This window comes from Cornus florida, unplaced genomic scaffold (genome assembly GCF_030987335.1).
Source record: "Cornus florida cultivar Cherokee Brave unplaced genomic scaffold, ASM3098733v1 CherokeeBrave_3.0.0_Hap2_Chr09, whole genome shotgun sequence".
In the NCBI taxonomy this organism is placed as follows: Eukaryota; Viridiplantae; Streptophyta; class Magnoliopsida; order Cornales; family Cornaceae; genus Cornus; species Cornus florida.
Window position 1 is genome coordinate 64,460,454 of NW_026775579.1, and position 26,799 is coordinate 64,487,252.

Genomic DNA, 26,799 nt, shown 5'->3' on the forward strand with positions numbered 1-26,799 from the left:
AACCTTCAATCAACAAAACTGTTCAAGCTTGAAGCCTTCGAATCAATTAATAATTCCAATGCTTGGTGATGGCAATCAACAAAACTGTTCAAACTCTTACATATATATTATTGGAGAACTATAATTGAATTTCCTAAATCGAATATAAATACAAGTTAAAGGATCATAATCAATTTTAATTGGAATTGACAAAAATAAAAAATAAAAAATCAATTCAACAGTAAATAAGAGAGTTGAATCTTATATAATCTGTAAATATATATATATATATAGGAGAGAGAACGAAGAGAGGAGAAGGAGAAAAAAGTTTTTTTTTTAATGTGGGTAAATCTGTAATTTAATTTAAGAAAGTGCAGTAACTTTTAATATATTTAGTGAGTCAAAGAAGTTGTTGACGTGACGCCTTAGTAGTCGTAGGATTAATACTAGTAGATACTTGGAAAGAATTTTTATTGGAGAGAATCCGTTCTTTTTGAGAGCCCATGTTAAATATGAAATAAATTGACAAGTTAAAAGCACTGTGACCGGAGGTCATAGTTGGAAATAAGCTCTCCACATACAGTGGTAAGAAAACATACATCTGTCCCTTTTTAGCCTCCGTAACAATGGGAAACTCATCCCTAAATTTGCTCTTCTGTATTTTTAACTGCGTAAACCCGTACCGCAGGGGTTTTCAATCTGGATCAACCAACTTAAAGATAGAGCTTGCGTGCACTAAATACCTTAATGGCCGAGTTCGGACCCCTTCCTTTATTGTATCAAATTTCTAAATCAAACTCTTGTAGTAATAAGATCCAACGAATAAAGCGCGGCTTAGCATCTTTCATATGAAAAATCTCAAAAAAATAAGATACGGGTACGACATTGATACATTAAAAAAATAGGGTTAATTTTACTAACACCTCCTCAAGTTTGGTCAAATATCACATTAAAACATTTTTTCGAAAAATACTATCACTTAAATTCAATTTTACTTTTCCGTCACTAACATTGTTAAAAATATGCGAAAAGACAATTTTACCCTTAATTTTTTTTATATTGTTTTAATTTAAAATATCAGCAATATGAAAGGACAAAATTGCCTTCAGTAATTACTTTTTTTTTTTTTTTCAATAGTTGGGCACACATGCCTCTACTGAGACTTGAATTTCTGACCTCTCTTTTGAAAAGTAAATGACTAATACCACTAGGCCATTGCCCGTTGGGTCTCACTAATTACTCTTACCTACCACTCTTCTCTGCCACTTTGATGCTCCCTAATTCCACCATTTTTTACACTCTTCAAGTTTTTCCTTTTCAAATTAAACAAGCCTCAAAACACTCTCTTCACCACATCTTTCCTTCCCTCTTTCTCTTTTTCTTCCTTTCTCTAATATATATATATATATATATATATATATATATATATATATATATATATGTATAGTACACAACTATGACAAATCAAGAAATCCTAGACACATCTAATTGTTACGGTGGTGATGGGGTCATCGCCCATTGAGGGTGGTGGTTATGGTGTGTTCTGGTTATGCCTTAATTTGTCATAGTATGTGTGTGTGTGTATATATATATAATATACCATTTTATCTATATAATCATAAGTAAATCACTAATTTAGAATTTAGAACTATGTTTTGTTGAAAACGGGGGCATTAAAAACATAAACTTTGGATGAGATTTGGAATAGATTCCGCTAATAATTTTTCGGATCTCTAGACGAGCGCATTTCTCTCCGTAAGGAGATGAACGTGGTATATTTACTTTCTCAAATCCGTTTCCGGGTGAATGAGAAATTAGCTCCAAAGTGTGGTGTTTTGATAAGCTTAAATGTGTATGCAAAATGTGGGAAGTGTTTGTCCCACATGAAAAAAATGTTGAAACAAATTGAAATTTAAATAAGCTGAGTTTAGGATTTGGGCTTGGGCTTGGGCCTAATTGTAAAGTCCAGATTATTCTTTTTTGGAATTTTGGATTGAGCCTAATTTTAGGCTGGGCTTATTTAAATGGGTTTTACAAATGGGTGGGTTTTTTGAATTAAAAAAACTACTTTTTAGTTTTTCTAAAAGGTTACACCTTTTAAATTAAAAAACTATATTTTAGTTTTTCTAAAGGGTTACACCTTTTAAATTAAAAAAATCACTTTTTAGTTTTTTCAAAGGGTTATACCTTTTTCCGAACCATCATAACCCATGGTTGCACCCACTCGAAAAGGCACATTGCAACCTATTGGAATAGATGTGTCTATTGGTGAACAGACACCATGTGAACCATTGCAATCTATTACAATGGTTGTGTCCAATAATGAAGAGATACAACCCATCCGAAAAGGCATTTCTGTTTCTATAAATACTCCTATTTAGATCATTTACAAGTTGTTCATTTTCATTTTCTTCTATCTTCCTTTTTAGACTTGAACCTAACCCAAGTGGGTTCAAACCATAGGTTAAGTGGTCCGAACCACTTAGACCCTAATCCAATTTCATCGAGCCATATTAAGATTGGTCTGAACCATTTGATTCGAATTGTACCCAATTCAGCATTTATATAGCATAGATGCATTTTTGAGTCAGAGAGAGTATTACACGGAGAAGGTTCGCCATATCCACGAGTTTGTAGTGCTGCTACTGGTGGATGTAGACCGTTGTATCCTGGCAGATAAACGCCACTGAGTCCATTAGCACCATAGCGGGGCGAATCTGTCTTAAGGACATAGTATCCAATACTAGCCTCGGTCCAGGTTCTTTATTTATAATTATTATTTCATTAATTTATTTTGCATATTTAATTAAATATAGAGTTGCATATTTAATTAATGATTTCTTAGCATATTGTTAATTATCTCATGACATATTAGTATAAGGTTTGTTATATCTTAAATGTCACATGAAGCATATATTTTACCATCAATCTTAAGACAGATTCATTCCTTGCGTAGATTTTATTATATACTTCTATTTAAGATATAATTAATTATATGATATAATATGAAACTATATTGTTATGCAAGTTCAATATTATTTTTACAAAAATTTATTATTTGAGATTATAATATTGAGATATGTAGTTGAATTACTTAGTGTACGTAGTAATTTAATTTTACAATATAACTTATTTAATGTGTGATATTATTAATATTGTATGAGTTCATGACTGATTTGTGTATTTAATACAACAGACAAAAATTGATTAGTCTAAGTATGTCAATTCTTCCAATAGTTAAGGGAGAAAGATCTATACTAGTGTCTAAAACACGTATAGCTGTGAATGGGCTAAATAAGAAAAGATGTTCCGATAACTCTAAAGAGTTTAATGGAAAATGTTATGGATACACGAAGCCAATACACTGAGACAAGCTAAATCAAACTAGTTAGTTCTAATGTACAATTTAGCTAAAAGCTAAAATGTTACTGAGTTGCAAACAATGTAGCTTAGCTATAAGTTAAAATGATTATTGAGGTGCACAGAATCTAAGAGGAAGATGGAAAATCTGTTAGTTGGTTCTAGCTCTCAACTTGGTAGCAAAAAACACGAGGGTGATGAGTAGCTATTTTAGCCACAATCTATTTGAGCTATTCATCATATCTGCTCATGTAGGAGGGAATAATACTACTTGTAAAGTAGTAGTTTTTTAAGAATATTTTTCAAAACAAATTACTCTACTACCAAGGTAGACTACTTAGATAAGTGTGTACTAAAGCTATGAACTACTAGAATTGATAGCTAAACAAATTTAACTTCAAGTTAGCGGTAATAGCTGAAAAATGGGTGCTCATCATAACCTAGTAGTGAGATATGAGAAGAGTGTACTTAATCTAAGTTAGTAATGTTAGTTAAGAACTCACTTTTAACTAGTAATGATAGCTGAGAAGTGAGTACTCACTCTGTGGTGATTGTATCCAAAGCTTAAATAATAAGATAATTATTTGCTTAAATGATTGAATTATGTGATGTGTGACACATGAAAGGTTATAACATGTTAATATGACTGATTTAACATGAACCTAAACATGAATAACTCAATTTATAAATATAAAAGATGTAAAAGCAAATATTAATTAGAGCCCATTGTAATTAATATCTTTAGTATTAATTCACAGTAATGTCGGTGAATTATTATAAGAATATGCTAGAGATAAAGTGAGTACATATACACTAGAAACTGTTATATATGTTTGTTGAGAAGCGAATATGGAACCTTGAAAAGGTAGATGAGGTGAAGTATTTAATATATGGTACTTTCATAGTTGAAAAATCATAATAAATACATTAGAGATAAAATTTCAGGATTATCCCAAAGTTGTGGGGAGATATTATCTATAGATGAAATTTGTTACGAGTCACTCATCTTAACAGAAATACTTATAAATGTGGGGGGTTCCAAGTCCTAAGAGCTTTAGGATAGAACCAAAAATCATTTATATTATTATAACAATAGTGCATATTATTTCCTACGAGGAAAATATTATGGAACAACTAGAAGAGTTCTTTTTTCAGTTGAAGTGCTGAATTATTTGTTCCAGTTGAAAAGTCAAATGTGCAAGCTTATAAGTCCTTGAATGGATTAAAGCTACTACCGAGACAATGACATAAATGTCATGCGTAAGTCATTGTATGCCTTAAAAAATAAATGATATACTGATTGGTATATTTGATATGAAAGATTTAACATCTGATAATATAGTATATTCTCAATAGAGTGAGATTGAGATAATACTAGTTATGATAACAAAAGCCTAGCTAACTTTTGTAGATGTAAATCTCAAATATAAATACTAGTCAAAGTATATCATTGGTTGAGACTGCAAGGCATCTTAATAATTGTGTTTAATTGCACATTTTCAATCCAGAATCGGATCACTGAAAAATAATAAATTGGGTAGTTGAGATACACCCTAAATCCAATATTGCATAGATCGAGGTATCTAACTAAATTGGAGGTGTAACAGTGATGCAATTTGGATATGGGATATTAAAGACTTTAAACCCAAGAGTGGATATGTCTTTTATATTAAAGGTGTAGTTGTATATTCTTAATATAACTCAAAGTTAGAAACTTTGAATAAATCAAATAGGAAAGTCAATAGACTTCACCTAGAGGACATTTCAATGTAAGTCTACACCTGTGCCACTAAAGAAAATGATATTGCTAACAATAAGCAATTTTAGGGCACAAAGTATACAGTTGCTCTCACCTGGAGAAATCTCTGCAGAGTGTAATATTTCTAAACACAACCTTATGGCCACATATAAAATTGAGGGTTATACTAGAGAGCAATTGTACAGATCATCGAGGGGAATGGGATTAAAAGCCGAAAGCTAACGAGTCACCTTAATGGAAACCCAACCTAGTTGACTGGAGATCCCAAGATCTAAGTTCAAAGGGACAACAGAAATTCTGAGTGACTCACCAGAAGCACTGGGAAGATATAAATCTTCTGCCCATTTCTATGATGAGACAGTGCTACTTACAGCGAGGATTAAGATAAACTACGCTTTTAATGACTCTTATATCTTGAAAATTCAAGTGGGGTATGGTAGGATACTCTTAATAAGAAGTCACACATATGAGTGTGAAGTGGGACCGCTTCTATGAGAACTATAAAGGCTAAGTTTTCTGGAGCACTCATTGAATACCAGGAGTTGTTCAGGGCCAAAATGAACACAACAATGAGAGCCAACTTTGTGAGGAAAGGTACTGTGTGTTTGTTATTATCTTGGTTTACACAAACGGCTGAATAGTTCAAGACATCGCGTTCACTGGTTAGCCAGTAAATCCGATAACAATACACTAGAGAAGGTTCAAAGCCAAAAGTTACCTATCCTGATGCAGTAACTTTCCGGTTATACTCTCTCTAGTGTCTGCATGATCATCTTTTACATTTTATGCAAATTTTCATTCATGTGGGGGATTGTTGAAAACGGGGGCATTAAAAATATAAACTTTGAATGAGATTTGGAATAGATTCCGCTAATAATTTTTCGGATCTCTAGACGAGCGCATTTCTCTCCGTAAGGAGATGAACGTGGTATATTTACTTTCTCAAATCCGTTTCTGGGTGAATGAGAAATTAGCTCCAAAGTGTGGTGTTTTGATAAGCTTAAATGTGTATGCAAAATGTGGGAAGTGTTTGTCCCACATGAAAAAAAATGTTGAAACAAATTGATATTTAAATAAGCTGAGTTTAGGATTTGGGCTTGGGCTTGGGCCTAATTGTAAAGTCCAGATTATTTTTTGGAATTTTGGATTGAGCCTAATTTTAGGCTGGACTTATTTAAATGGGTTTTACAAATGGGTGGGTTTTTTGAATTAAAAAAATTACTTTTTAGTTTTCTAAAAGGTTACACCTTTTAAATTAAAAAACTATATTTTAGTTTTTCTAAAGGGTTATACCTTTTAAATTAAAAAAATCACTTTTTAGTTTTTTCAAAGGGTTACACCTTTTTCCGAACCATCATAACCCATGGTTGCACCCACTCGAAAAGGCACATTGCAACCTATTGGAATGGATGTGTCTATTGGTGAACAGACACCATGTGAACCATTGCAATCTATTACAATGGTTGTGTCCAATAATGAAGAGATACACCCCATCCGAAAAGGCATTTCTGTTTCTATAAATACCCCCATTTAGATCATTTGCAAGTTGTTCATTTTCATTTTCTTCTATCTTCCTCTCTAGACTTGAACCTAACCCAAATGGGTTCAAATCATAGGTTAAGTGGTCCGAACCACTTAGACCCTAATCCCATTTCATCGAGCCATATTAAGATTGGTCTGAACCATTTGATTCGAATTGTACCCAATTCAGCATTTATATAGCATACATGCATTTTTGAGTTAGAGAGAGTATTACACGGAGAAGGTTCGCCGTATCCACGAGTTTGTAGTGTTGCTACTGGTGGATGTAGATCGTTGTATCCTGGGAGATAAACGCCACTGAATCCGTTAGCACCATAGCGGGGCGAATCTGTCTTAAGGACATAGTATCCAATACTAGCCTCGGTCCAGGTTCTTTATTTATAATTATTATTTCATTAATTTATTTTGCATATTTAATTAAATATAGAGTTGCATATTTAATTAATGATTTCTTAGCATATTGTTAATTATCTCATGACATATTAGTATAAGGTTTGTTATATCTTAAATGTCACATGAAACATATATTTTACCATCATGTTTGTTATTTTTGCTCTCTTAATATAAAAATTTTATTTTTTAAAATTAACTCATAATATATTTTAGCTTGCATTATTTATTTATTTATCTTTTAACTAATTACAAAATCACTTCATATCAAAAAATAAAATATTTACTATTCAATATATTTTTAATCGTATTCGACACATATTCTACTCATATTCCTATATACGAAAAGTATCTGAATGTCCGATATCACTACCTTAAGAAAAATATATGTGATTCTTAAGCGTACATTCTTGGTTCCATGGCACTAGAAAAAGGCGGGTTGGTACAAAGTCCATGTCCACTTAAACACGACTAAAATTGACATCTTATTATACAATGACACAACATGCCATTAACAAAATGTCAAATTTCAATGAACACGAAGCCGACACAACTCATTTTCAATTCCCCAATAATTAAATATATCCAATAAGACTCGATCCCACCTCGTACACCAATAATTTTCTTCATTTCCTGTGCTTTTCAGCTTTTTAGGTCCATCTACCTCTGAAAACAACTACTAATGATTCTAACCATGGAAGGAGGAAAAACCAGCTTGAATGATGGTTCTATATAGTATTACATATTAATGAACATTACGAACTTGTTAATTTAATTAGTCAATTCTGCGCTCACTTTGAAATCAACTTACCCTCCACTTTCAACAACCCTAGCAGTCCTTCCACACACTGATTTTAAGATTATTAGTTGCTTTCACTTATAAATAAAGCTATTAATTAAGTATTAGTTCCAACTTTCATGCTTGTAATATCAATTAATTAGTTGACTACATGCACTTGACCACTTGACTTCACTTTTGATAATTAATTAAGGAGATAAAATCAATTATGCTTCTATTAAATGAATGACATTTGACATAGAAGATCGAAAGTCGGAATACGAAATATATTTATGTAAGTGAGGATGATATCATCTCTATTCATATAATAAATTTTGATGTTTATGACTCCGAGACTACTTATAATAATTATTACGAAGTATTATTTTTATGTTTCAGCGTGAGTTGATTGGTTGAATCAAGTTTTAATATTATTTCTTAAATGATAATGTAAGTATGGTTTTTTATTTTGTCATTGACAAGAAACTTACACAGACTCGAACTCTCACCATCCACTTTAGGAGATAAAAGAGATAACACTGGGTGTTACAAGGGTACTTGTCCCGTTTTGGATCCGGATGGAGAGTGAAAAGAATATAAATGGGTGGATATGCAGCACAACCCAACAACTTAAGTTTTTAGGTAAATGGGTAACCGCCCTCCCGTTACCGTTAGTATCAGAGCCGGACCCACTCTTTGATCCTGCGCCACACCAAGCGTCTGGCCCGAAAGGCGTCCGGGTGAGCCACCTGGGTAAGTAGGGTGACTCGACAGTAACGAGGGCGTTGCGAGTTTGAGTGGGAAAAAATGTTACAAGGGGTGCTTGTCTTACATCGGATCCAAATGGAGAGTGAAAGGAATATAAATTAGTGGATATGCAATACTATTCCTGGTTTGAGATTTTGTCCTTTGATGAGGCCCTAAAGAATTATTTGTACCCAGTGAGGGTCGAAACTTGATGCTTCATAAACTAATTGGGTCAAGTGACCTTATAGGGGAGATGATATTTACAAACATACCTAAATCTCATTTTCTATTATGAAATTTTTTAAACTAATGGTTAAAATTAAATCTCACCAAATATAATTGGAAAACAAGAATCCAATGGTATAAAACTCATCAATTATCTATATTTACATTGCAATTCTAGTATATTTTTTTTTATAAAACTTGGGTTAGACCAAGTAAAAAATTTAAAATAAATAAACACTTTGAAAAAAACAGTGCGGCTGTCAAGGGGCGGGGGTGATGGGTGACACCCCGGATTATCAATATATATATAAAATATATATGTAAGTCATCAATGATTTTGTGGTCAAGTGATATCTTTTTTTATCTCTTAAAATAAAAGATAATGATTTAAATTCTCACAAAGAAAAAGAAAAAAAAGAAAAAGAAGAATGTACCAGTTTCTTGCCCAAAAATATAAATATATATACAGTAGAGGCTTTTCATCATAGATCATAATGTTTCTTGTAAAAGTGGGACACAAGCATAACGAATGAAATCCCTCCTCTCTGAGTATATTGTCTAATTTGTCTTTCACAGCTCCATTCATCCTCTCTTTACCTTTTTTTCTTATTAGACTCATGTAGAGAAAAAAAAATCCTTTTATTTTTATTATTTATTTTTAAGGATAACCCATTCTAACCTTGTCAGCTTTTATTTGATCCTCTCTTTCATCATTGTACTATATGTAGCAAATAATTGTTTGTTTGACCATGTATAGTTGGACTACGACTCATCAGAGCTATAGAGATTTCCTTTCTGATGTATTTGTTCTCTTCCTTGATGGCAACTGGTCCCATGACAAAAGCTGGTGTAGGCCCACCACTCCACATGTTTCTTTATTGTCTCATATAACGTAAGTTGATAACATGGAAGGATCTTATGACACGTGTTGCACCATATTAATGTGCTCACACTACCACACATCCATGTTCTCATCTAATCATGTATATGACGAGGTTGCAATAGAGTCGAGACAAGTTGAGTATCTAGTCATTTGACCTTCATTCGAGTTTGATTTCCAATTTAATTTCAAATGAATTTGAAGTCCAAGCATTTGGATTTGCTTCCGCCGACACAGTTAGTTAACTTCTTTTTAGTGCCCGTTTCACAATCACATGTTTTGAACTTTTGTGTTTTCTTGCAGCAAAATAAAAATATAAAACTTGTTTAGTTATAGTACCAAAATGTTTAAATGAAAAAAAAAAAAAAAAAAAAAAAAAAAAAAACCCTAAAATTGTAAACTCTGGATCTATTTTGAATGAGTCATGATATTATTTTATTTATTTATATTATTCTTGAAATTTAGACACATATCATGTTTGGAACGATTAATATTAATTTAAAATAGTTCATAACATATCAAATTTTTGATTAAACACATATTAGTAAATTGGTGATATTGCGTGTGGTATTGTAGCAGAGGAACAAAAACAAAATTTCGAATTTTTCAAAACAAATTTTTGTTACCAAACATGATTCTGATTTATATCCAAAACACTCTTACAACAAAATAATTGTTTTGATATTTACCAAAAATATAACGTCCTAAAACATATCGCATCCAAACCGGTCATTAATTGATTATCAAGTTTGTATATAAACACCTCATAATAATATGTCCACTAGCCTAATTTATTTGAACTTAACTTGTTATCATGAAGTTGAAAAATATTATTCAAATGTGATTTACAAATTACACACGAGCATAAACTTTCATGAATGACTTTGTCATTTGTATCACAACATAGATTCCATTTATACTACTGTTTTGGAAAAAAGAAGAGGTAAAAGGAAAAGGGAAAAACCTTGCAGGGTGGTTTTTCAGTAAAAAGAAATTCTTTTGGAAAGGGTAAAAAGAAGAAGCGACCAATAAACAAATACAAAAATGAAAGGAGTACCAAATCATTAATTGAAGCAATGATCCAATTTTTGGTCTTCTATTTTGTAAAAATCTAAAGGAGGTAATACTGCATTCCACTTTTTAATGTTTAAATAATTTTAAATGAAATGATAATTCTAAATCTAACTTTACAAGTAAGTAATTATTATATTTTAAATGACATAATTGTCCTTTCAAATTTCCCCTCCTTGTCTCTAATCTTTAATATTTTAGGTCCCTTTTGACCAAAAAAAAAAAAAAAAGTTATGTTGAATAAATTACCTCTTGACATGAATCAAAATAAATAAATAAATAAATTATCTCTTTTGAAATGAAAAAAAATCCCAAAAAATTATATTTATTGAATAAATTATCTCTTTCTCAAGATAAAAAGAAAAAAATATGAAAAAGAAGAGAATTAAAAAAAAATTATCTGTATTAAACAAATTATCTATATTGCCAAGACCCAAAAACAAAAACAAAAAAAATTATTTTTATCAAATAAATTATTTATTTTGACAGGACTCATAAAAAATTACCAAAAAAAAAAAGTCAACCCTTCTGACATGATTAAAAAAATTAACTTTGTTGAATAAATATTCTCTTTAAATTGTACAAAAAAAGAATCTCGATGAAATAAATTATAAATTATCACTTTTGATTGCTAAAAATATAATTATTAATATAAATTATTTTCTTTGAGAGGCTTTAGGAAAAAAGAAAAAAATAATAATAATAATAAAGAAAGTAAAAAAAGGTTAAAATTATATAATGAATAGTTATAACATTCTAAATTAAGAAATTATATATTATAATATTGGAATCTAAGTCAAAGACAACCTTTCCTTTCACTTTAATACAGAATTGACAAAAGTAAATACTAGATACTCCGTGTACTTTCTTACGTTATTTTTAAATGGCGAATTGGATTACAAGCAGGAAAATAGGACAGTAATATTGATTATTGACTGATAATTTTGTACGAGCGAATCGTATTGGAGATTATGTGACACAAATATTCCAAGAATTATTGCCTTGTACTCTGAGGCTGGATGGACCAGGTCAAAACCACAAACTTGTGAGAGTCAGGTTTACTTTGGAATGGTCTTGAATGGAACAAAAATTAGTGTCGGTTATGAGGCTTTTTTTTTTTTTTTTTTCTTTTTCTCCACGGTTACGAGGCTTTCAATGCGCAGCGAGACGTGTTTGGTTCGTAATTATAAAAATAATTAAAAAATTATACAAATAAAATTTTGTTTTATTTAATTTTAAAAAATTCAGTTATAAAAAAATCTTTTATTATTCTATGAAAATTGTTATTTGTTTTCTAAATTTAGAAGAACTGTTTTCAAAGTTACAACAATTCAGAAAATAGAAAATAATTTTCATAATTGACACTAACTTTGGGATCTAGTCCGATCTTACTTGGTTTGTAACTCTGAAAACAGTTCTTAAAAATTCAGATAGAAGAAAGCAGTATTCAGAGAACAATAAAACACAGATCTCTAAAAATAGGCCTTTTTATAATTGAGTTTTCATAAAATAATTTTTACAAAACTGAACCAAGCATAGTTTTGTTGTACAATTTTCTGTTTTCAGTTTTTTGAAAAGAGAAAATTATTTTTAGAGTTACAAACCAAGCAGGTCCAACATACAGTTATTTGAAAACATGCCTTTTTATAACGGAATTTTCAAAATACTGGACCAAATAGAGTTTTTTTGTACGATTTTTTATTTCCAGTTTTCTTAAAACAAAAATTTGTTCTCAGAATACTGGACTAGAGTTTTTTTTTTATACTCCCTCCGTCCCATATTAATTGTCAACTACAAAAATTTTGACTCACAATTTTGGAAATCAAAGTTACTGAAATAGACCTATACTATGGGATATAGATAGTATATAAGTATATTAAAAAAAAATGACATGATTCAAAAATAAAATGTGGTAGTGAGTTAAAGTTTTTTAAATTGACAACTATTATGGGACCAAAGTAGTACACTTTTCTATTTTCAGTTTTCTTAAAACAAAAAATTGTTCTCAAAATACTTAACCAAATGTTACTCTAAAAAGTTCTAAAAAATTTAGAGAACAGAAAAACAGTTATCTGAAAAGAGAACAGAAAACAAAGACAATTATTTGAAAATAGGCTCTTTTTTTATTTTTATAAATGAGTTTTCAAAAAACAATTTTGAGAAAACTGAAATCAAGTGGATTTTTTTTGTACAATTTTCATTTTTAGTTTAAAAAAAATAAAAAACTGTTCTCAAAATTACAAACTAAACGTCCTATCTTTCATAGTTATGTAAAAATAATTTTGTATTATATGAATACTTGATAAGTGTTTTTAGAATTATAAATACTTTGGGCTATTTTTTTCTTTTGAATTTATCAATACAATTTAATAGTATTTAAAGGTAATAGAAAAAATGAGTATAAGTTTCTTAAAACAGTGAAAGGAAAGCCTGACCGCTAGAATAAATCCAAATTATAATTAAAAGTGAATATACAAGTTCTTGATCAGTTCCACCCTACAGAGTATATTTTTGTGTATAATAAAAACAAATTTGGTCAATCAATAATAAAGAACAGCATTTACTAACAGCTCAAAGCCTCTTAGTTAGGTATTTAGCCATTAATTATTAGTTGGTGATGTTAATCTTGTTATCCCATTGTTTCTATCCTTTTTCTTTTGAATCCCTCTCCATTCCATTCTTTATTGTGATATATTCTCCCTCATCCTCTTTTACAGTACTTGATAACCAAATATCGATACCCATAAACATACATAAATATATATACACAGAGAGAGAATTACAGACTAAATAAATACAGAAAGAGTGTGTGTGATTTATGGAGTTTAATAAGTATGTGAGTGTGCGTGTGTTTAGACAGAGAAAGAGAGAGATGCAGAAGCACAGTTGGAGAACATTGGGATCACTCAGGAAGCTGCTAACTTGCGCCATATGCTCAATTGCAATGGTCGCTGTACTCTCCGTCCACCTACATGTTTTCCCTTCCTTCAAAGTGCCCGACCCTTTCAAGTTCCCTACGGTCACCTCTCTCTCTCTCTCTCTCACACACACACACACACACACACACACACACACACACTTCATCTTCTTCTCACTTCTCCTGAACTGATTATTGCAAGTTCTTGCCCTCTTTATTAATTTCACACTGTTTCCATTTTTTCTGAGTTTGTTGACTTATAAGAGAAAAGGGTTTTTTTTTTTTTTTTTTCTTCTTCTGCATTGAATTATTATTATTATTTTTCTTGACAGTGTTTGTTCAAGAATGGGTGTGTGCATTGATATACATTGAAATTGCAAATATGAGATTATTTACTGATCTGGGTTGGTTCAATTTCTCAGCAATATGAATTTGGACACCAAAAATTGAGCAGCGAGCGAAGTTGGATAAAAGAATTTGTGCCTCCCCATCTGTCGAAAACCCCCCTCTCTTCTCGCAAGGTTTTGTGCTTCTCTTCTAACAATATGTGCCAATTAGTTTCCCTCTTTTCTTTAGATTTAAAAACGCTTCCTTAGTTTGGAATTGATACGCTTTTACCCTTTTAAGTGGTGCATATCATGAATGTTATATTGATCCAAGTTGGTGTATTGTGTTATGATTGTCGTAGATATAGGTGTGTATGTGTGTGTATATATTGCATCTTTCATGTTTTCACTCACATTAAACTTCACAGTTGAACAATGCAAGTGGGATTTTCAATCCTGACAAATTATGGAAGCCGCCACCAGATCGAGGCTATGTGCCCTGTGTTGAATCAAGTTCATCCTACACAAGTAAGGAAGTTGTGGTTTTGCATTTTTGCTTAACCTCTCTGTATTCACTTTTGTCATACTAATAACAATTCAGATCCTGGAGAGTCACAGGGTTACCTGCTCGTTAATACAAATGGCGGGCTCAACCAGATGCGAGCTGGGGTTCGTATCCTCTCTTCTATTCATCTCTTTCCCGCTTTCTCCCCCTACCTCCACCCATCTTCTTTATTAATTCTATAGAATGCTCAGGGGAGGCATGTGTGTGTGAGTACCAAATAAGGAAAAAAAAAAAAAAAAAAAAAAAAAAAGGGCTCTATAGAATGCTTAGAACATGATCTTTTGTCCAGCCTACTCTGTAAATTTCAGAAATTTAGAATTTTATTTTTTTATTATTTTTTCATACTTTCCTGGTTTGCATAGAAGTTGTAGGAAAAGAAAGTGAAACTTGAAATCCTACAATATCCACTCCAACTTTAACCTGTTACAAGATTTCAAGAATTTCAAAGACTATGACTTCTAGTTGTTAGCTTGAGTGGTCCACTCCAAAGAGAGAGGTGGTAGGTTCATGTCACTATTAAGATATAGATGTTGTTGAGTTGGCTCAAATTCATTGATTAAGGTTATTCGTGTGCTGGTGAATGGAGAAAAGCAAAAGTGAAGTCAGTGCATTGAATATAGAATGAAAAATGACGTGTGCAATGAAAGATAATGTGTGGTCTATGTGGCTGTGGTCAGTGCATGAATGAGAAGGAAAGAGTGCAAATGTGAGGGAGTGTGTGTGAAGTCGGCACCGCAAGGATGAAAACTAAAGAATGGAAGGCGGTGGAATTTGCCTATATGTACATTCATGCATTGAGAGAAGCAGGTAGAGGAGAGAAAAGAAGAAAAAAGAAGAAGAAAAGAATGGAAGAGTGAGAAAAGAAGAGAGCAGAGAGTTGGTGCAAAGAGGCACCAAGAGTAGAGAGATGTAGCCTCATAGAAATCAGTGAGTGTGTGACTGTGTTGGGGTGTGAGTGGGTAGAACACTGATGGCGAGCAGGGGTCTCGTGGAGTGGTAGATCATGAAAGGCTCAGGTATCTGGTACCATTCCCTGAGTAGAAAGTGTGTGTACACTGTCCGGTGTTCAAAATCTCTACCAGTGTAATTTCTTATGAGATAGTGAGTATGTATTCTCTACAGCTATATTTCTCTTCTTTAATAATAATAATCAATTCTCTTTTCTCCGTGGACGTAATCCAAGTTGGCCCAAACCTCTTTAAATATTGTGTTTCTCTGAGTTGTTTGTATTGATGTTTATTGTTTGGTGTTTGGATCTCTATGTCCGTTTGTGTCTTGCTTCCGTTGTGCCGAACAAAAGGAGATTAATTCCTAACAGATATCTTACTTATCACAGAAACGCAAGCACAAATGACCAGTTTCCTTTCAGTCATGATTAGAACGCTAGAATTAACATTACTAATCATAACTTACTTGATGGTAGGGCTATTTTTTATTGAGGAAGGTCCCCTTTCTGGTGTCCATAAATAGAGAACTATCAGCTTCCTGATTTTTTGTTGTGAATTTCCCTAAATAATGATCTTAACCTCTTCATCTTTTGATAGCTGAGAGGCAAATGTTTCACTTGGGTAGGATTAGATGCACTCTGGGACTGGGAGTTCTCATCCTTCCATCAATGAGTGATATAATGTCCAATCCCGTTAAAGACTTGCTTCGACATTTTACAGGCCTTTGAAGTATGAAGTATGCAAATTTAGCAAAATATCGAGATTGGGGATGTTTGATTCAAACCTAACGAGCTTGTCTTACTATTGCTAAGTTCTAATTGAATTATGATGTAGTCATCCTTATGGACAGTTCAACAAGTTCAAAACCTTTGTGATCCCATTAGTGCTAACCACTTTACTTACCCTAAAGTCCAAATCGATATGCCAAAGGCTTTGAGCAGTTTGGAAAATTCACCTTTGTTGCCGCACTTTTTCCACCCAGCCTGTATATTGCACTATCTGGTCCCACTAATTGCCACCTCTGTCGAAGTTTCCTTAATATTTTTGCAAATTCGTTACCTAGTAGACAAAGTGGAAGTTTACCCGTTTTGGCAAAAGCTAATTTTGGTACTGTAGTCAGTCTCCAAAGAAGTTACCCTTGTTGTTATGACAAACGTAGCAAACCCAAGATAGAACCAAGAATCACGACAAAAAAGTAAACACACCACACAAATAACACAAAGACTTGTACGTGGTTTGGCAACAACCTACGTATACGGTGGAGATCCGGCGAAAGTCTTCACTATGTGTAAAATCGGAGATTACAAGTTTTCAGCCCCTCACTCTGTTTCTATACGAATTTCAGAGTTTCTCTCTTACACCACTCCAAACCCTAAGCGCCCTTATATATCGGGCTACAAGAGACTAAATAGGGTCCACGACCCATGAGCAAAAACAGGTCAAAAATTTTTGTCAGGGAAACCCCAGGGGTCGTGCGACCCGGCACCAAATTCGGACCACAACATCACACTTGTAGTTGTACTAATCAGAGTAATGATATGGCATCTTTCCTTTTTCCCATCTAATATTGAAATATATGTAATAACAATTTAAAAAGTCAATTGTCGTAGTTTAAACTTTAATTTATCGGGATAGTTTAGTGCAAGGCTCAATAGCCATCCAAAAACTGAAGCTGCCAAGGTCTCCTTTAACATTTTATTTTGGCATAATTTAATTAATTCAACTATTACCTGGAGTTGAAGAATAATCGCATTGTTGACTTGTAGATATGCGACATGGTTGCTGTAGCCCGCATACTAAATGCTACTCTCGTAATTCCTGAACTTGATAAAAGATCATTTTGGCAGGACACTAGGTACAATTTTTTTAATACTCCAAAATCCGCATCTTTGTCTTGTGTTCTGAATGTTTGATGCTATACTTAATTTTTTCTACATTGAACTGCAGCAATTTTTCTGAAGTCTTTGATGAGGGTCATTTTATTAATTCCTTGTCCAATGATGTAAGAATCATTAAAGAACTCCCTGAGGAACTGGCAAATGCTACGAGGGCAGTTAAACATTTCAGAAGTTGGTCTGGTATTGATTACTACCAGGATGAGATAGCGAACATGTGGGAAGATTATCAGGTATATATATTGTGGAGTATTCCAACTAGAATCTGCTTACTTGGTCAATGCAATATTCCACATGCAATATTTGATCCAACACATTTTCTGATAGGTCATTCGAGCTGCTAAGTCTGATTCACGACTGGCTAATAATAATCTGCCTCCAGACATTCAGAAGCTGCGCTGCCGTGCTTGTTATGAAGCCCTCCGTTTTGCACCTCTAATTGAGGCAATGGGAAAAGTAAATCTTAAATGCTCATATACCTTTTTAGAGTGGCTATGTCTTAGTTGCAGCCAGTGTAATGGCCATCATTCAAGTTGTTATATTGATTTTGTAGTTGTTGGTCGATCGGATGAGGTCCTATGGTCCTTACATTGCTTTGCACTTACGATATGAAAAGGACATGCTTGCCTTTAGTGGATGCACACATGATTTATCCCCAGATGAAGCTGATGAGTTAAGGATAATCAGGTAGGATTTTCTTTTCTTTTTTTGACTTGTATCATAATAATCATCATTATTGTGTCCTACATTGCGTATTTATATGTCAGAGAACAGCCAACAGATATGTGCTGCCTGATAGACTTTCTATATCTTATTTTCATACTGACTTGTAGAGAGAACACCACGTATTGGAAAGTAAAGGATATCAATTCCACAGAACAGAGAGCCAAAGGGTATTGCCCCTTAACTCCGAAGGAGGTTGGAGTGTTCCTTACTGCTCTTGGATTCCCATCGAAAACCCCCATTTATATTGCTGCTGGAGAGATATATGGGGGTGCATCTCATATGGCTGATCTGCAATCCCGCTTTCCCATTTTAATGAACAAGGTAACTAGAGTGTTGCTTGATGTTTTTGCTTTTATTTTTTTATTTCCCCCCTCTATCAAATAAATTTCGTTGTGCTGTTAATAAGAATCTCCTGAACTGTAGATGTCTGATCAATTGGAATCAAATAAACGCCTAAGGTCTGAATTATGAAGGAAACTTGTGTCATGGAAATCTATTTTACAAATATAGTTAATTTTTTTGCTATGTGAGGTAGCTTGTCTAACATGGAGCTGGATTTATGGTTTTACAGTGTATGCTAATTGTTTCATCCAATCAGTTACATAAATACCTAGGTAACCTAAACTATAGTGGTGACAACTACTGAGGCTAGTCAAGTAAAATCATATGCATTGCATGTGAATCTACCCATCCATATACTAAAGAATCTAATCATATAATTGTGATAACAATGGAACCTTATGCAAATTTAACAGTGCTAACCATATTAACTGGTAAACAATGCAATTGAGACATTAAAATAAGCTGAAGAATACCTTGTTACATTACTTCGTCAAAGATTGTAGGATCAAGTCCCTCTTAGGCTACTTAGGAAAAAAAAAGTCCGCTTAGGCTATTTCTTTTAGAATAAGTAGTTGTGCCACTTCAGAACTTTTCAGCGCAGTGTGTGCCTTGCCTTTGGGCTAGGTATGTTAATTGATTGGATTTAGCATAATTCAAGTTTGAATCTAAATATGTGTACCAGATCTAAGTTTGAATTGCTAGTCCAGCGTATGCTAAATATTGAATCTGATTGCGCTTCATTAGATTTCAAGGTCAAACTGTTAGGTATTAAGGTAGTTAAAGAACTTGAATGTACCACACGTATTATTAAGTGATCCTCAGATAAATCTATGGCATTATTAGTTATATGTGATGTGTACACATTACAGAAATATCCAGGTTGGTAACTTAATCAGATTGGACTATTCCTTAAACGAATTTCCATCTGATTATGATTGCTCTCTTAATACGCAAATAAGATGATCAGTCAAATTAGTAATGAGATCAACCTGGTTTTGCTGAGGTGTATATTGTCACATTGTGGACAGCTGTTATTTTAAGTCTGTAGTACATTACAAACAAGAGAAAACATCTATGTAAGTGAGAACCATCCAAGAAAGTACTTATTCAACTGGCACTTATTGGTAGCTGCTGACCACCTTATTTCAAAAATCAATGTGCCTTTGAATTGACAAGGGCTTCTGATCATATTGTTAGATCTTCACTTCTGTGTTACACTAGTTTCCCAATGATTCTGTGACATATTGAATTCCTTTTATAATCATTTGGACGAACTACTGCAAATGAATATCGGTGGAGTTTGAAAAGCAGTGGTTAATATGGCTAGTGTTACAATGGATGGCCACAGGATTTCCGCATTATTAAAAACCTTTCTTGTTTGAGAGACTGCTGGCAGTTGAAGGAAGGGAAAGCCAAGGGAAAAGTCTTTGTTCTTTTGGGCAGTTAATAGAAAAAAGATATAATATGTTTAATGTTGTGGTATCAACTTGAGGGATCTTGTAGAGCATTTCTACACATTTCAGGTATTGGGGAGATCTTTTGAGCCATTTGAGAGTAATGTTGGGACAGTTTACTCTGTTTGCCTCTTTATAAGATGTTCTCCCACTTCTTTCACCCCTCTTTCCTCACCTTCTGATGCATTTTATAGCATATTCTTCACCCTATCCCGCTTGGTTGGTGGGTGGAGGATTACAATTAAGAAGGTGTCAGTGCTCTTACTTCCAATCATATATATTGCTGTCCTGGGAAAGAGAAGAGAAGTTCTCCAAATATTCGAATAGGCAGATAAAAGGAGTCATGGAAGTAAATATTCCAAGGGGCAGAGTATCGAACTGCGGCTGAGCTTGACTTTTATTCATTGGTTTAATAACAAATAATCAGTTATGAAAACTTAAGCAAGATAAATGTGAAAATGTCTTTGATAGATTGCAGTGGCTGTTACCTTTAGGGGGTGAATGGGTCTTATAGTTATTAATTTGCAACTAACTAACATTTTGAATTATCGTTAATCCTTGTTTAATGTTAACAACCATCTACCCCAAAAGCTTAATTATCAGGGTGAGGTAGAGAGGGTGTAACTTTAATATTTAAATCCTTCAACACGCCCCCTTGCATGTATTTTAATTATCAAGGGGATGGTGACATGTGAACACAGGTTCTTGCTTGCTCTGATACCATGTTAGTAACTATCTACTCCAAAAGCTTAAGCTGTTAGAGAGGGTGTAAATTTAAATAAAGTTATGCAAAGACACTAATTTTTTGATGTGGAAAACCCTAGGAAGAGAAAATTATGGGACCTAGTCCAAGTTGATCAAAATCCACTATACGAGAAAGAGGTTACAACTAAATTACCATATTCAGTCTAGAATTATGTTGTCCCTCTTGACTACTCAGACTTGCTAAAGATCAGACTCTTCTAGCTGCTGATCATCAACAGACTCGGCCTCAGGCAATCTGCTTCTCCATGGACTTGATTTCCACAGCTAATGTCTATTAGTTTCAATTCAGATATTTTCTTTGATTCTCTCAATCACATATAACTCTAGATTGATTCTCAATGCTTTCTCTATCTAAAAATATAAATCTCTTAATAAAATATAGGGTAATTTGCACTCACACCCCCCAGGTTTGCAATAAAGATATGTAGATATAACTTAGGTAGAGTGTGATCCAATTGGCCCCCAGGTTTGCAAACTTGAACAACACCACCCCCAACCATGATAAGATTACGTAATTGCCTTTTAACTTCTGAATTGACTCATTTAAATCATTAAATTACAATATTAACCTTTATAAGTCCTTTTAATTGACCAAAATGATCCTTAGCCAAAAAAAAGAAGTCAAACTCCACCACTATGGCTGCCAATGCCATATATATATATACACACACACACACACACACATAAATATACATATATCAGACTTCAACATCACCACCACCACCACACCGACGCTAACACCACCAATCCAAACCTTGTGATCGAACCTTGATTTCCTGACAACGGCGACGACTAGTGGAAGCTTGTGGACGGTGGTGGTCCTAATTTGGGCGTGCTTGTGGATGTTGGTGGTGGTGAAGTTTGGCTTTTATTTTATTTTTATTTTTTTGTTGAGGATCATTTTGATCAATTAAAATGATTTATAAATGTTAGGGTAAAGTGCAAAAAACCCCCCTTAAACTATTGCTCTTTTTCAAATAATCCCCTAAATTATTGTTTTTTTTGCAATTAAGGACAAATCCATTGCAAAGGACTATTTTATCCTTACTCATTAATTTTTTTTTTTAATTTTTAATTTTTTATTAAATTATTTTTATTATCTTTTCTCTTATCTAAATATTAATTATACTATTTACTTTAATTTCATTATTAATATCAATTTATCATAAAATGAAAAAAAAAATAATAATTTGTAAATACCATTTTCTAAAATGATTAACTCATTGTTAAAATTTTATTATTTATAATAAAATTTATTATACCCGGGTTAAAAATTTTTGCCGTAGAAAATACCTTCTTTTTCATACAATATATTGATGAAAATTTGATAAATTACTTTTTTTAAAAAAAAAAAAACCTTATTTTTCATGTAATATATTCATGAAAAATTAAGAAATTTATTAAATTATTTTAAAATTTTCTTCTTAAAATTTTTATTTAAATAATTAATTAAAAAAATTAAAGGTAAATTTATGCAAATTTAATACAGAATATGTTATCAAATTAGTATGAATTTTTTTCATAATTTATTTCAATAAGAAAAATAGATTAAGTGTAATTCAATAAGAAATGGCATTGTAGTCATTTAATGAAATACAGTCTAGGCATTAGGGCATTTTGCAACAAAATGTGATAGTTCAGGGGTATTATGCACAAAATATAGTTCAGGGGTATTATGCACAAAATATAGTTCAGGGGGGTTAATTTGCAAATTCAAACATAGTTCAGAGAGGTTTTTTGCACTTTATCCTAAATGTTAATATTGTAATTTAATGATTTAAATTGGTTAATTCAGAAGTCAAAGGACAACTACGTACTCTTATCATGGTTGGGGTGGTGTTGGTCAAGTTTGCAAACTTGGGGGCAATAGGATCACACTCTCCCTAAGTTGAATCTACCCGTCTTTATTGCAAACCTAGGGGGGTGTGAGTGCAAATTACCCTAAAATATTTAAGGAATTGAAAGCTTTTGCAAGAGATACACCAAACTGACCATAACCCCATATTTATAGCCAACATAGTCAACCCATGCAGTATGGTAAGTAGAATCCTATAAGAATTTTGATTCGAGAGGGTTCTCAAAATTATAGTTTTGTTAGGTTAAACAGACCAACACTCACTGCCATAGCTTCGTTCGATCGAGCCTATCAATAGAGGCTTACTGGATTTTGATAATGTTTTTTTGTTTTGAAAAGCAATTTGATAAAAAATTCCTATTTTGATAAACAAGATTAAAACACAATTTTGATCCTTGTAAAGATCGTCCCTAAGTCATAATTGGTCTTTTATGGTCTCAAATTACCTTAAAGATACATGGTTTAGTCTTGTGAGATTTGCAGTGTGCTCTTCGCTGAGCTTCATCTCTATCTTCTTTTGTGGTTGTAAACACACGACTATGTCACACATTACTACTCAATTTTTGTGAAGGAATTTGCTAACATGTGACTAATATTCCTAACAGTCTTCATTTTTTTTCATGTTCCTAGTCAAACTTCAATCAGTACAGAGGCTTAAAGACACCAAATCAGTTTCCTTTTAATGAACAAATGAAGTTTATTAGCAATTTAAGTTGCCTATAAGTTCATAAGTATTCTACAAGGAAAAGCCAATTAGTAAAAGTTTCCAAACACTGCACATAGTGGGACTGAAGAACAACATCCTAAGCATTAGGATGAAAATCCCTTCAAGCTGAAATCTTTGGCCACTCAGGAACAATTTCACGCGTGAAAGTTGAAGTTAAATCCATGGTTATCAATTTCTCTCTCTCTCTCTCTCTCTTTCGCGCGCTTGCTTGCTTGCTTGCACACAAAGAAGTTTATGTTTACTTTCTTTTCGTGTTTGTGCCGTGAGAGGAGGGGGTGAGGAGTGAGGACTACCAGCTTCTGAAATTTTAAATGTTTTTTGTTTGTGACTAGTAGATTGATTAATACCTGTGTTCATTTTGCAGGAAAATTTGGCATCAGTTGAGGAGCTTGAACCTTTTATTAATCATGCAACTCAAATGGCTGCACTCGACTACATTGTATCTGTTGAGAGTGATATATTTATTCCATCATACTCCGGAAACATGGCAAGGGCAGTTGAAGGTCATCGTCGTTTTCTAGGACATAGAAAAACTGTGTCTCCTGACAGGCAAGACATTTTCTTTTCTTGAGCACATCATAGTTCAGACTTTTATTTAAAATTGTCTCTCTTTATCTCTCTTAATTCAGGAAGGCCCTGGTTCATCTTTTTGACAAAATAGAGCAGGGAAAAATGGAAGAAGGAAAAAAGCTATCAGATCGGATTATTGAAATCCACAAAAGGCGGTATGTGAATGTGAACACAACTTTATCTACAGCCTTTAGATAAAATATAAGCATTTATTAATGTACTTGTGGTTTTCTTTGGGTTGGATATCCAGATTACCATTCCCAAGAAGATTGTTTCATCTGTACATTAGGTTTCTAATACCTATTATTCTCTCTGTCTCCTTTTTTTATCTTCTTTAGTGAGAACTTATATCTCTATCAGCATAGTACAGAATTATCATAAAATTTCATTGGCAATTTCCCATATGAGGCTCATACTGTGGTGAGCATTGCATCATGGTTTGTAATGCATATGAATAGTGGGCTATAAGTTGACACTGATATGGAAACCATTCCTTTTTTGTTCTATTAGCCTTTATCAGCAATGTTTTCGCCTTTTGTTTGCCTTTAGTTGGGGAAAGAGACGAGAAGTTTGAACTTGTGTGGATGGCCAGGGATGATCAGTCCTTACCTTTTGTACTTTTTTTTCGTTCTTCTTTCCCTTCATAGGTATTTTTACCCAACCTAAGCCTAGACCAGAGGTTAAGTTGCACCCAACCCCTTTAAGCCACTAATGTGAAGATATATGAACCCTTGAACTCCCAACCAAGGGAGGCTGCTTGATACCAATAGGCCACTAGGCTAATGTTAGACATACCCTGATGAGGTGATATCTGGGGGATATATCCTCAATTGACAATGGTTATTTTGCATGAAGCACATGTAATGCAGGTTTCATAAAGGAAAACAGTGTGGTGTTTTAATCCATTTCCTTAACTTGTTCTAAATTTTAGAGTATGAGGAACCACAAAGTGTATATTGTTGCTAAATTTGGCCCTTCTTTCTTTCTATTGGTTGCACAGGCAAGGGAACCCGCGGAAGAGAAAAGGCCCTATTACAGGAACAAAAGGCACGGATCGATTTCGTTCAGAAGAGGCATTTTATGTTAACCCTTTACCAGATTGTTTATGTCAGAAAGAAACGCCAAATATGAATACTTCTCTAATTATCAAGTAGATTAGACTTGGCAAAGTGAATTCCTTTTGTAAAATATCCTCTTGTTGCTGGGTTGGTGGCATGTTTCATTTTCTATTACTCACGGAAGCTTGAGCTAATGCTGCCATTACCAGAGTTGGGATTGAGGGCTGTGTATATCTTGAGACTAATTTCTCGGGAATTCTATACGTAAAGATTATACGGATTGCATCAGGATGAAGGACATGGGTTGATTGAGACAAAGCGATTCATTCTACCACGAACGGCTTTCTTTGGACTGAGAAGTTGCTCAAGTGCAAGAGGAGATTGATTGGGTGATACAATACTGCATTGGTGCTGTTACAATAATGTGCTCTATAGGGATGTATATGTTTCATTCACGGACATTCAATGCAATCATGGAGAGAAGTGATTCACTTCCCTCCATTCTCAATTCTTATAATAATATACACTCATGGAAACTCATTCTTGGTATTGGTATTGATTGCAGTGTAAATAGTGGAATTCTTTGGTTGAGGGTAGTGTGGGAGCATGCTTTTATTTTTAATAAATTTTTTATATAGTACTAGCAAGCCAGACAAAGCTGTGTACAGTACAATGATTTTATTGCAGGACAATTGGTCCATTACTTGGGGGCTATTTGAGACACAGAGTAGGGGAGAGGCAAAAAGTCAGAGCCATAAGAAAAAGAAAATAATCAATCAAACTCTTGCCATTGGGCTTATCCTCAAAGGAAGGTTGAGTTTTCGAGTTTGCTAGATGCAATATTATTGGTGTGTTTGTTTGGAGTGAAGAAAATAATAATAATAATAATCAATCCCTTACTATTTGATTAACAAAATGGAACAGGTGCTCTAGTTGTGCTTCTACATTTCATTTGCAATTGTTTAAAAACTTTATTTTAATTTCAGAATCTTAAAAATTACTCCGTATTTTTCAACTAATAACGGACAAATCCAAATTTCGAAGTATCCAAATTTAAGTTCCCTATTTTTCAACTACTAACGGACAAATCCAAATTTCAAAGTATCCCAATTTAAATTATATATTTAGCTTGAGGAATTGTACCTATTGAAAAATTTACCTTGCAGTCATAAATTCAAGGGGGCAGGTGATAAAAGGATTCCATTTTTTTTTTTTTGGAATTTAAAGCAAATTGTATAAATTTTAAAAGTAATTACATAGGAGGGCCATTAGGCCAATACAGAAAACCCAAAAGGAAAATAAACCAGCCCAAAAAAACAAGCAATCGGCCCATCAAGGAAAGCCCAGCCAAGAACCCAACTAATAACCGTAATTAACGGCTCATTAGCCGTTAAGTGAGGTTGTTAGAAATAATCCGGTGCGAACCCTAGCTGAGGACGATGAGTGATCTTCATCATCCATGAGAACTATCCGACGGCCTTGGAGGAGGACGACAGTGAGCAAGCGACAGATTCCAATCCCTGAGAATTTGCCTTGAGGATTGATTGTCTTTCAAAAACCCCGTTTTGAGCACAGCTGTGACTATAAAGGTGATCTTTGCAAGTACCACTCTCTGTGATGATTTTTTCCTTTTGAACATCCTTTCATTTCTTTCTTCCCAAGTATGGTAGATCATGGAGGAGAGACACACTTTCCTCAGCAGGTTCTTGGATGAATCCCTTTTCCAAAGGGTGCTTATGGAAAGGATAAGGTCCTCCCAATTCCTGATTGTAGTGCTGAATCTGCATTTGGATTTGATGAATCGCCATATTGGGGAGATGAAACTGTAGTTGAAGAATAAATATTGGTGTGATTCTAGGTGGCTTTCGCAGAGAGCATATATATTTTCATGGCGGGACATTGATTTGCAATCAAGAGTTGG

At 33.4% G+C, this 26,799-nt stretch overlaps 1 protein-coding gene across 1 annotated transcript; it reads left to right on the top strand.

The window, feature by feature from the left end:
* Positions 1 to 13,353: 13,353 nt before the first annotated feature.
* On the top strand, positions 13,354 to 25,427 carry LOC132274145 (O-fucosyltransferase 7-like). The gene is made up of 12 exons (XM_059775329.1): positions 13,354 to 13,750; positions 14,071 to 14,169; positions 14,403 to 14,502; positions 14,576 to 14,643; positions 17,253 to 17,341; positions 17,434 to 17,614; positions 17,709 to 17,837; positions 17,935 to 18,068; positions 18,215 to 18,428; positions 23,615 to 23,799; positions 23,880 to 23,975; positions 24,821 to 25,427. The coding sequence occupies exons 1-12, from the start codon at positions 13,550 to 13,552 to the stop codon at positions 24,972 to 24,974; spliced, it is 1,650 nt and encodes a 549-aa protein (XP_059631312.1). The 5' UTR covers positions 13,354 to 13,549; the 3' UTR covers positions 24,975 to 25,427.
* The last annotated feature ends 1,372 nt before the right edge of the window (positions 25,428 to 26,799 follow it).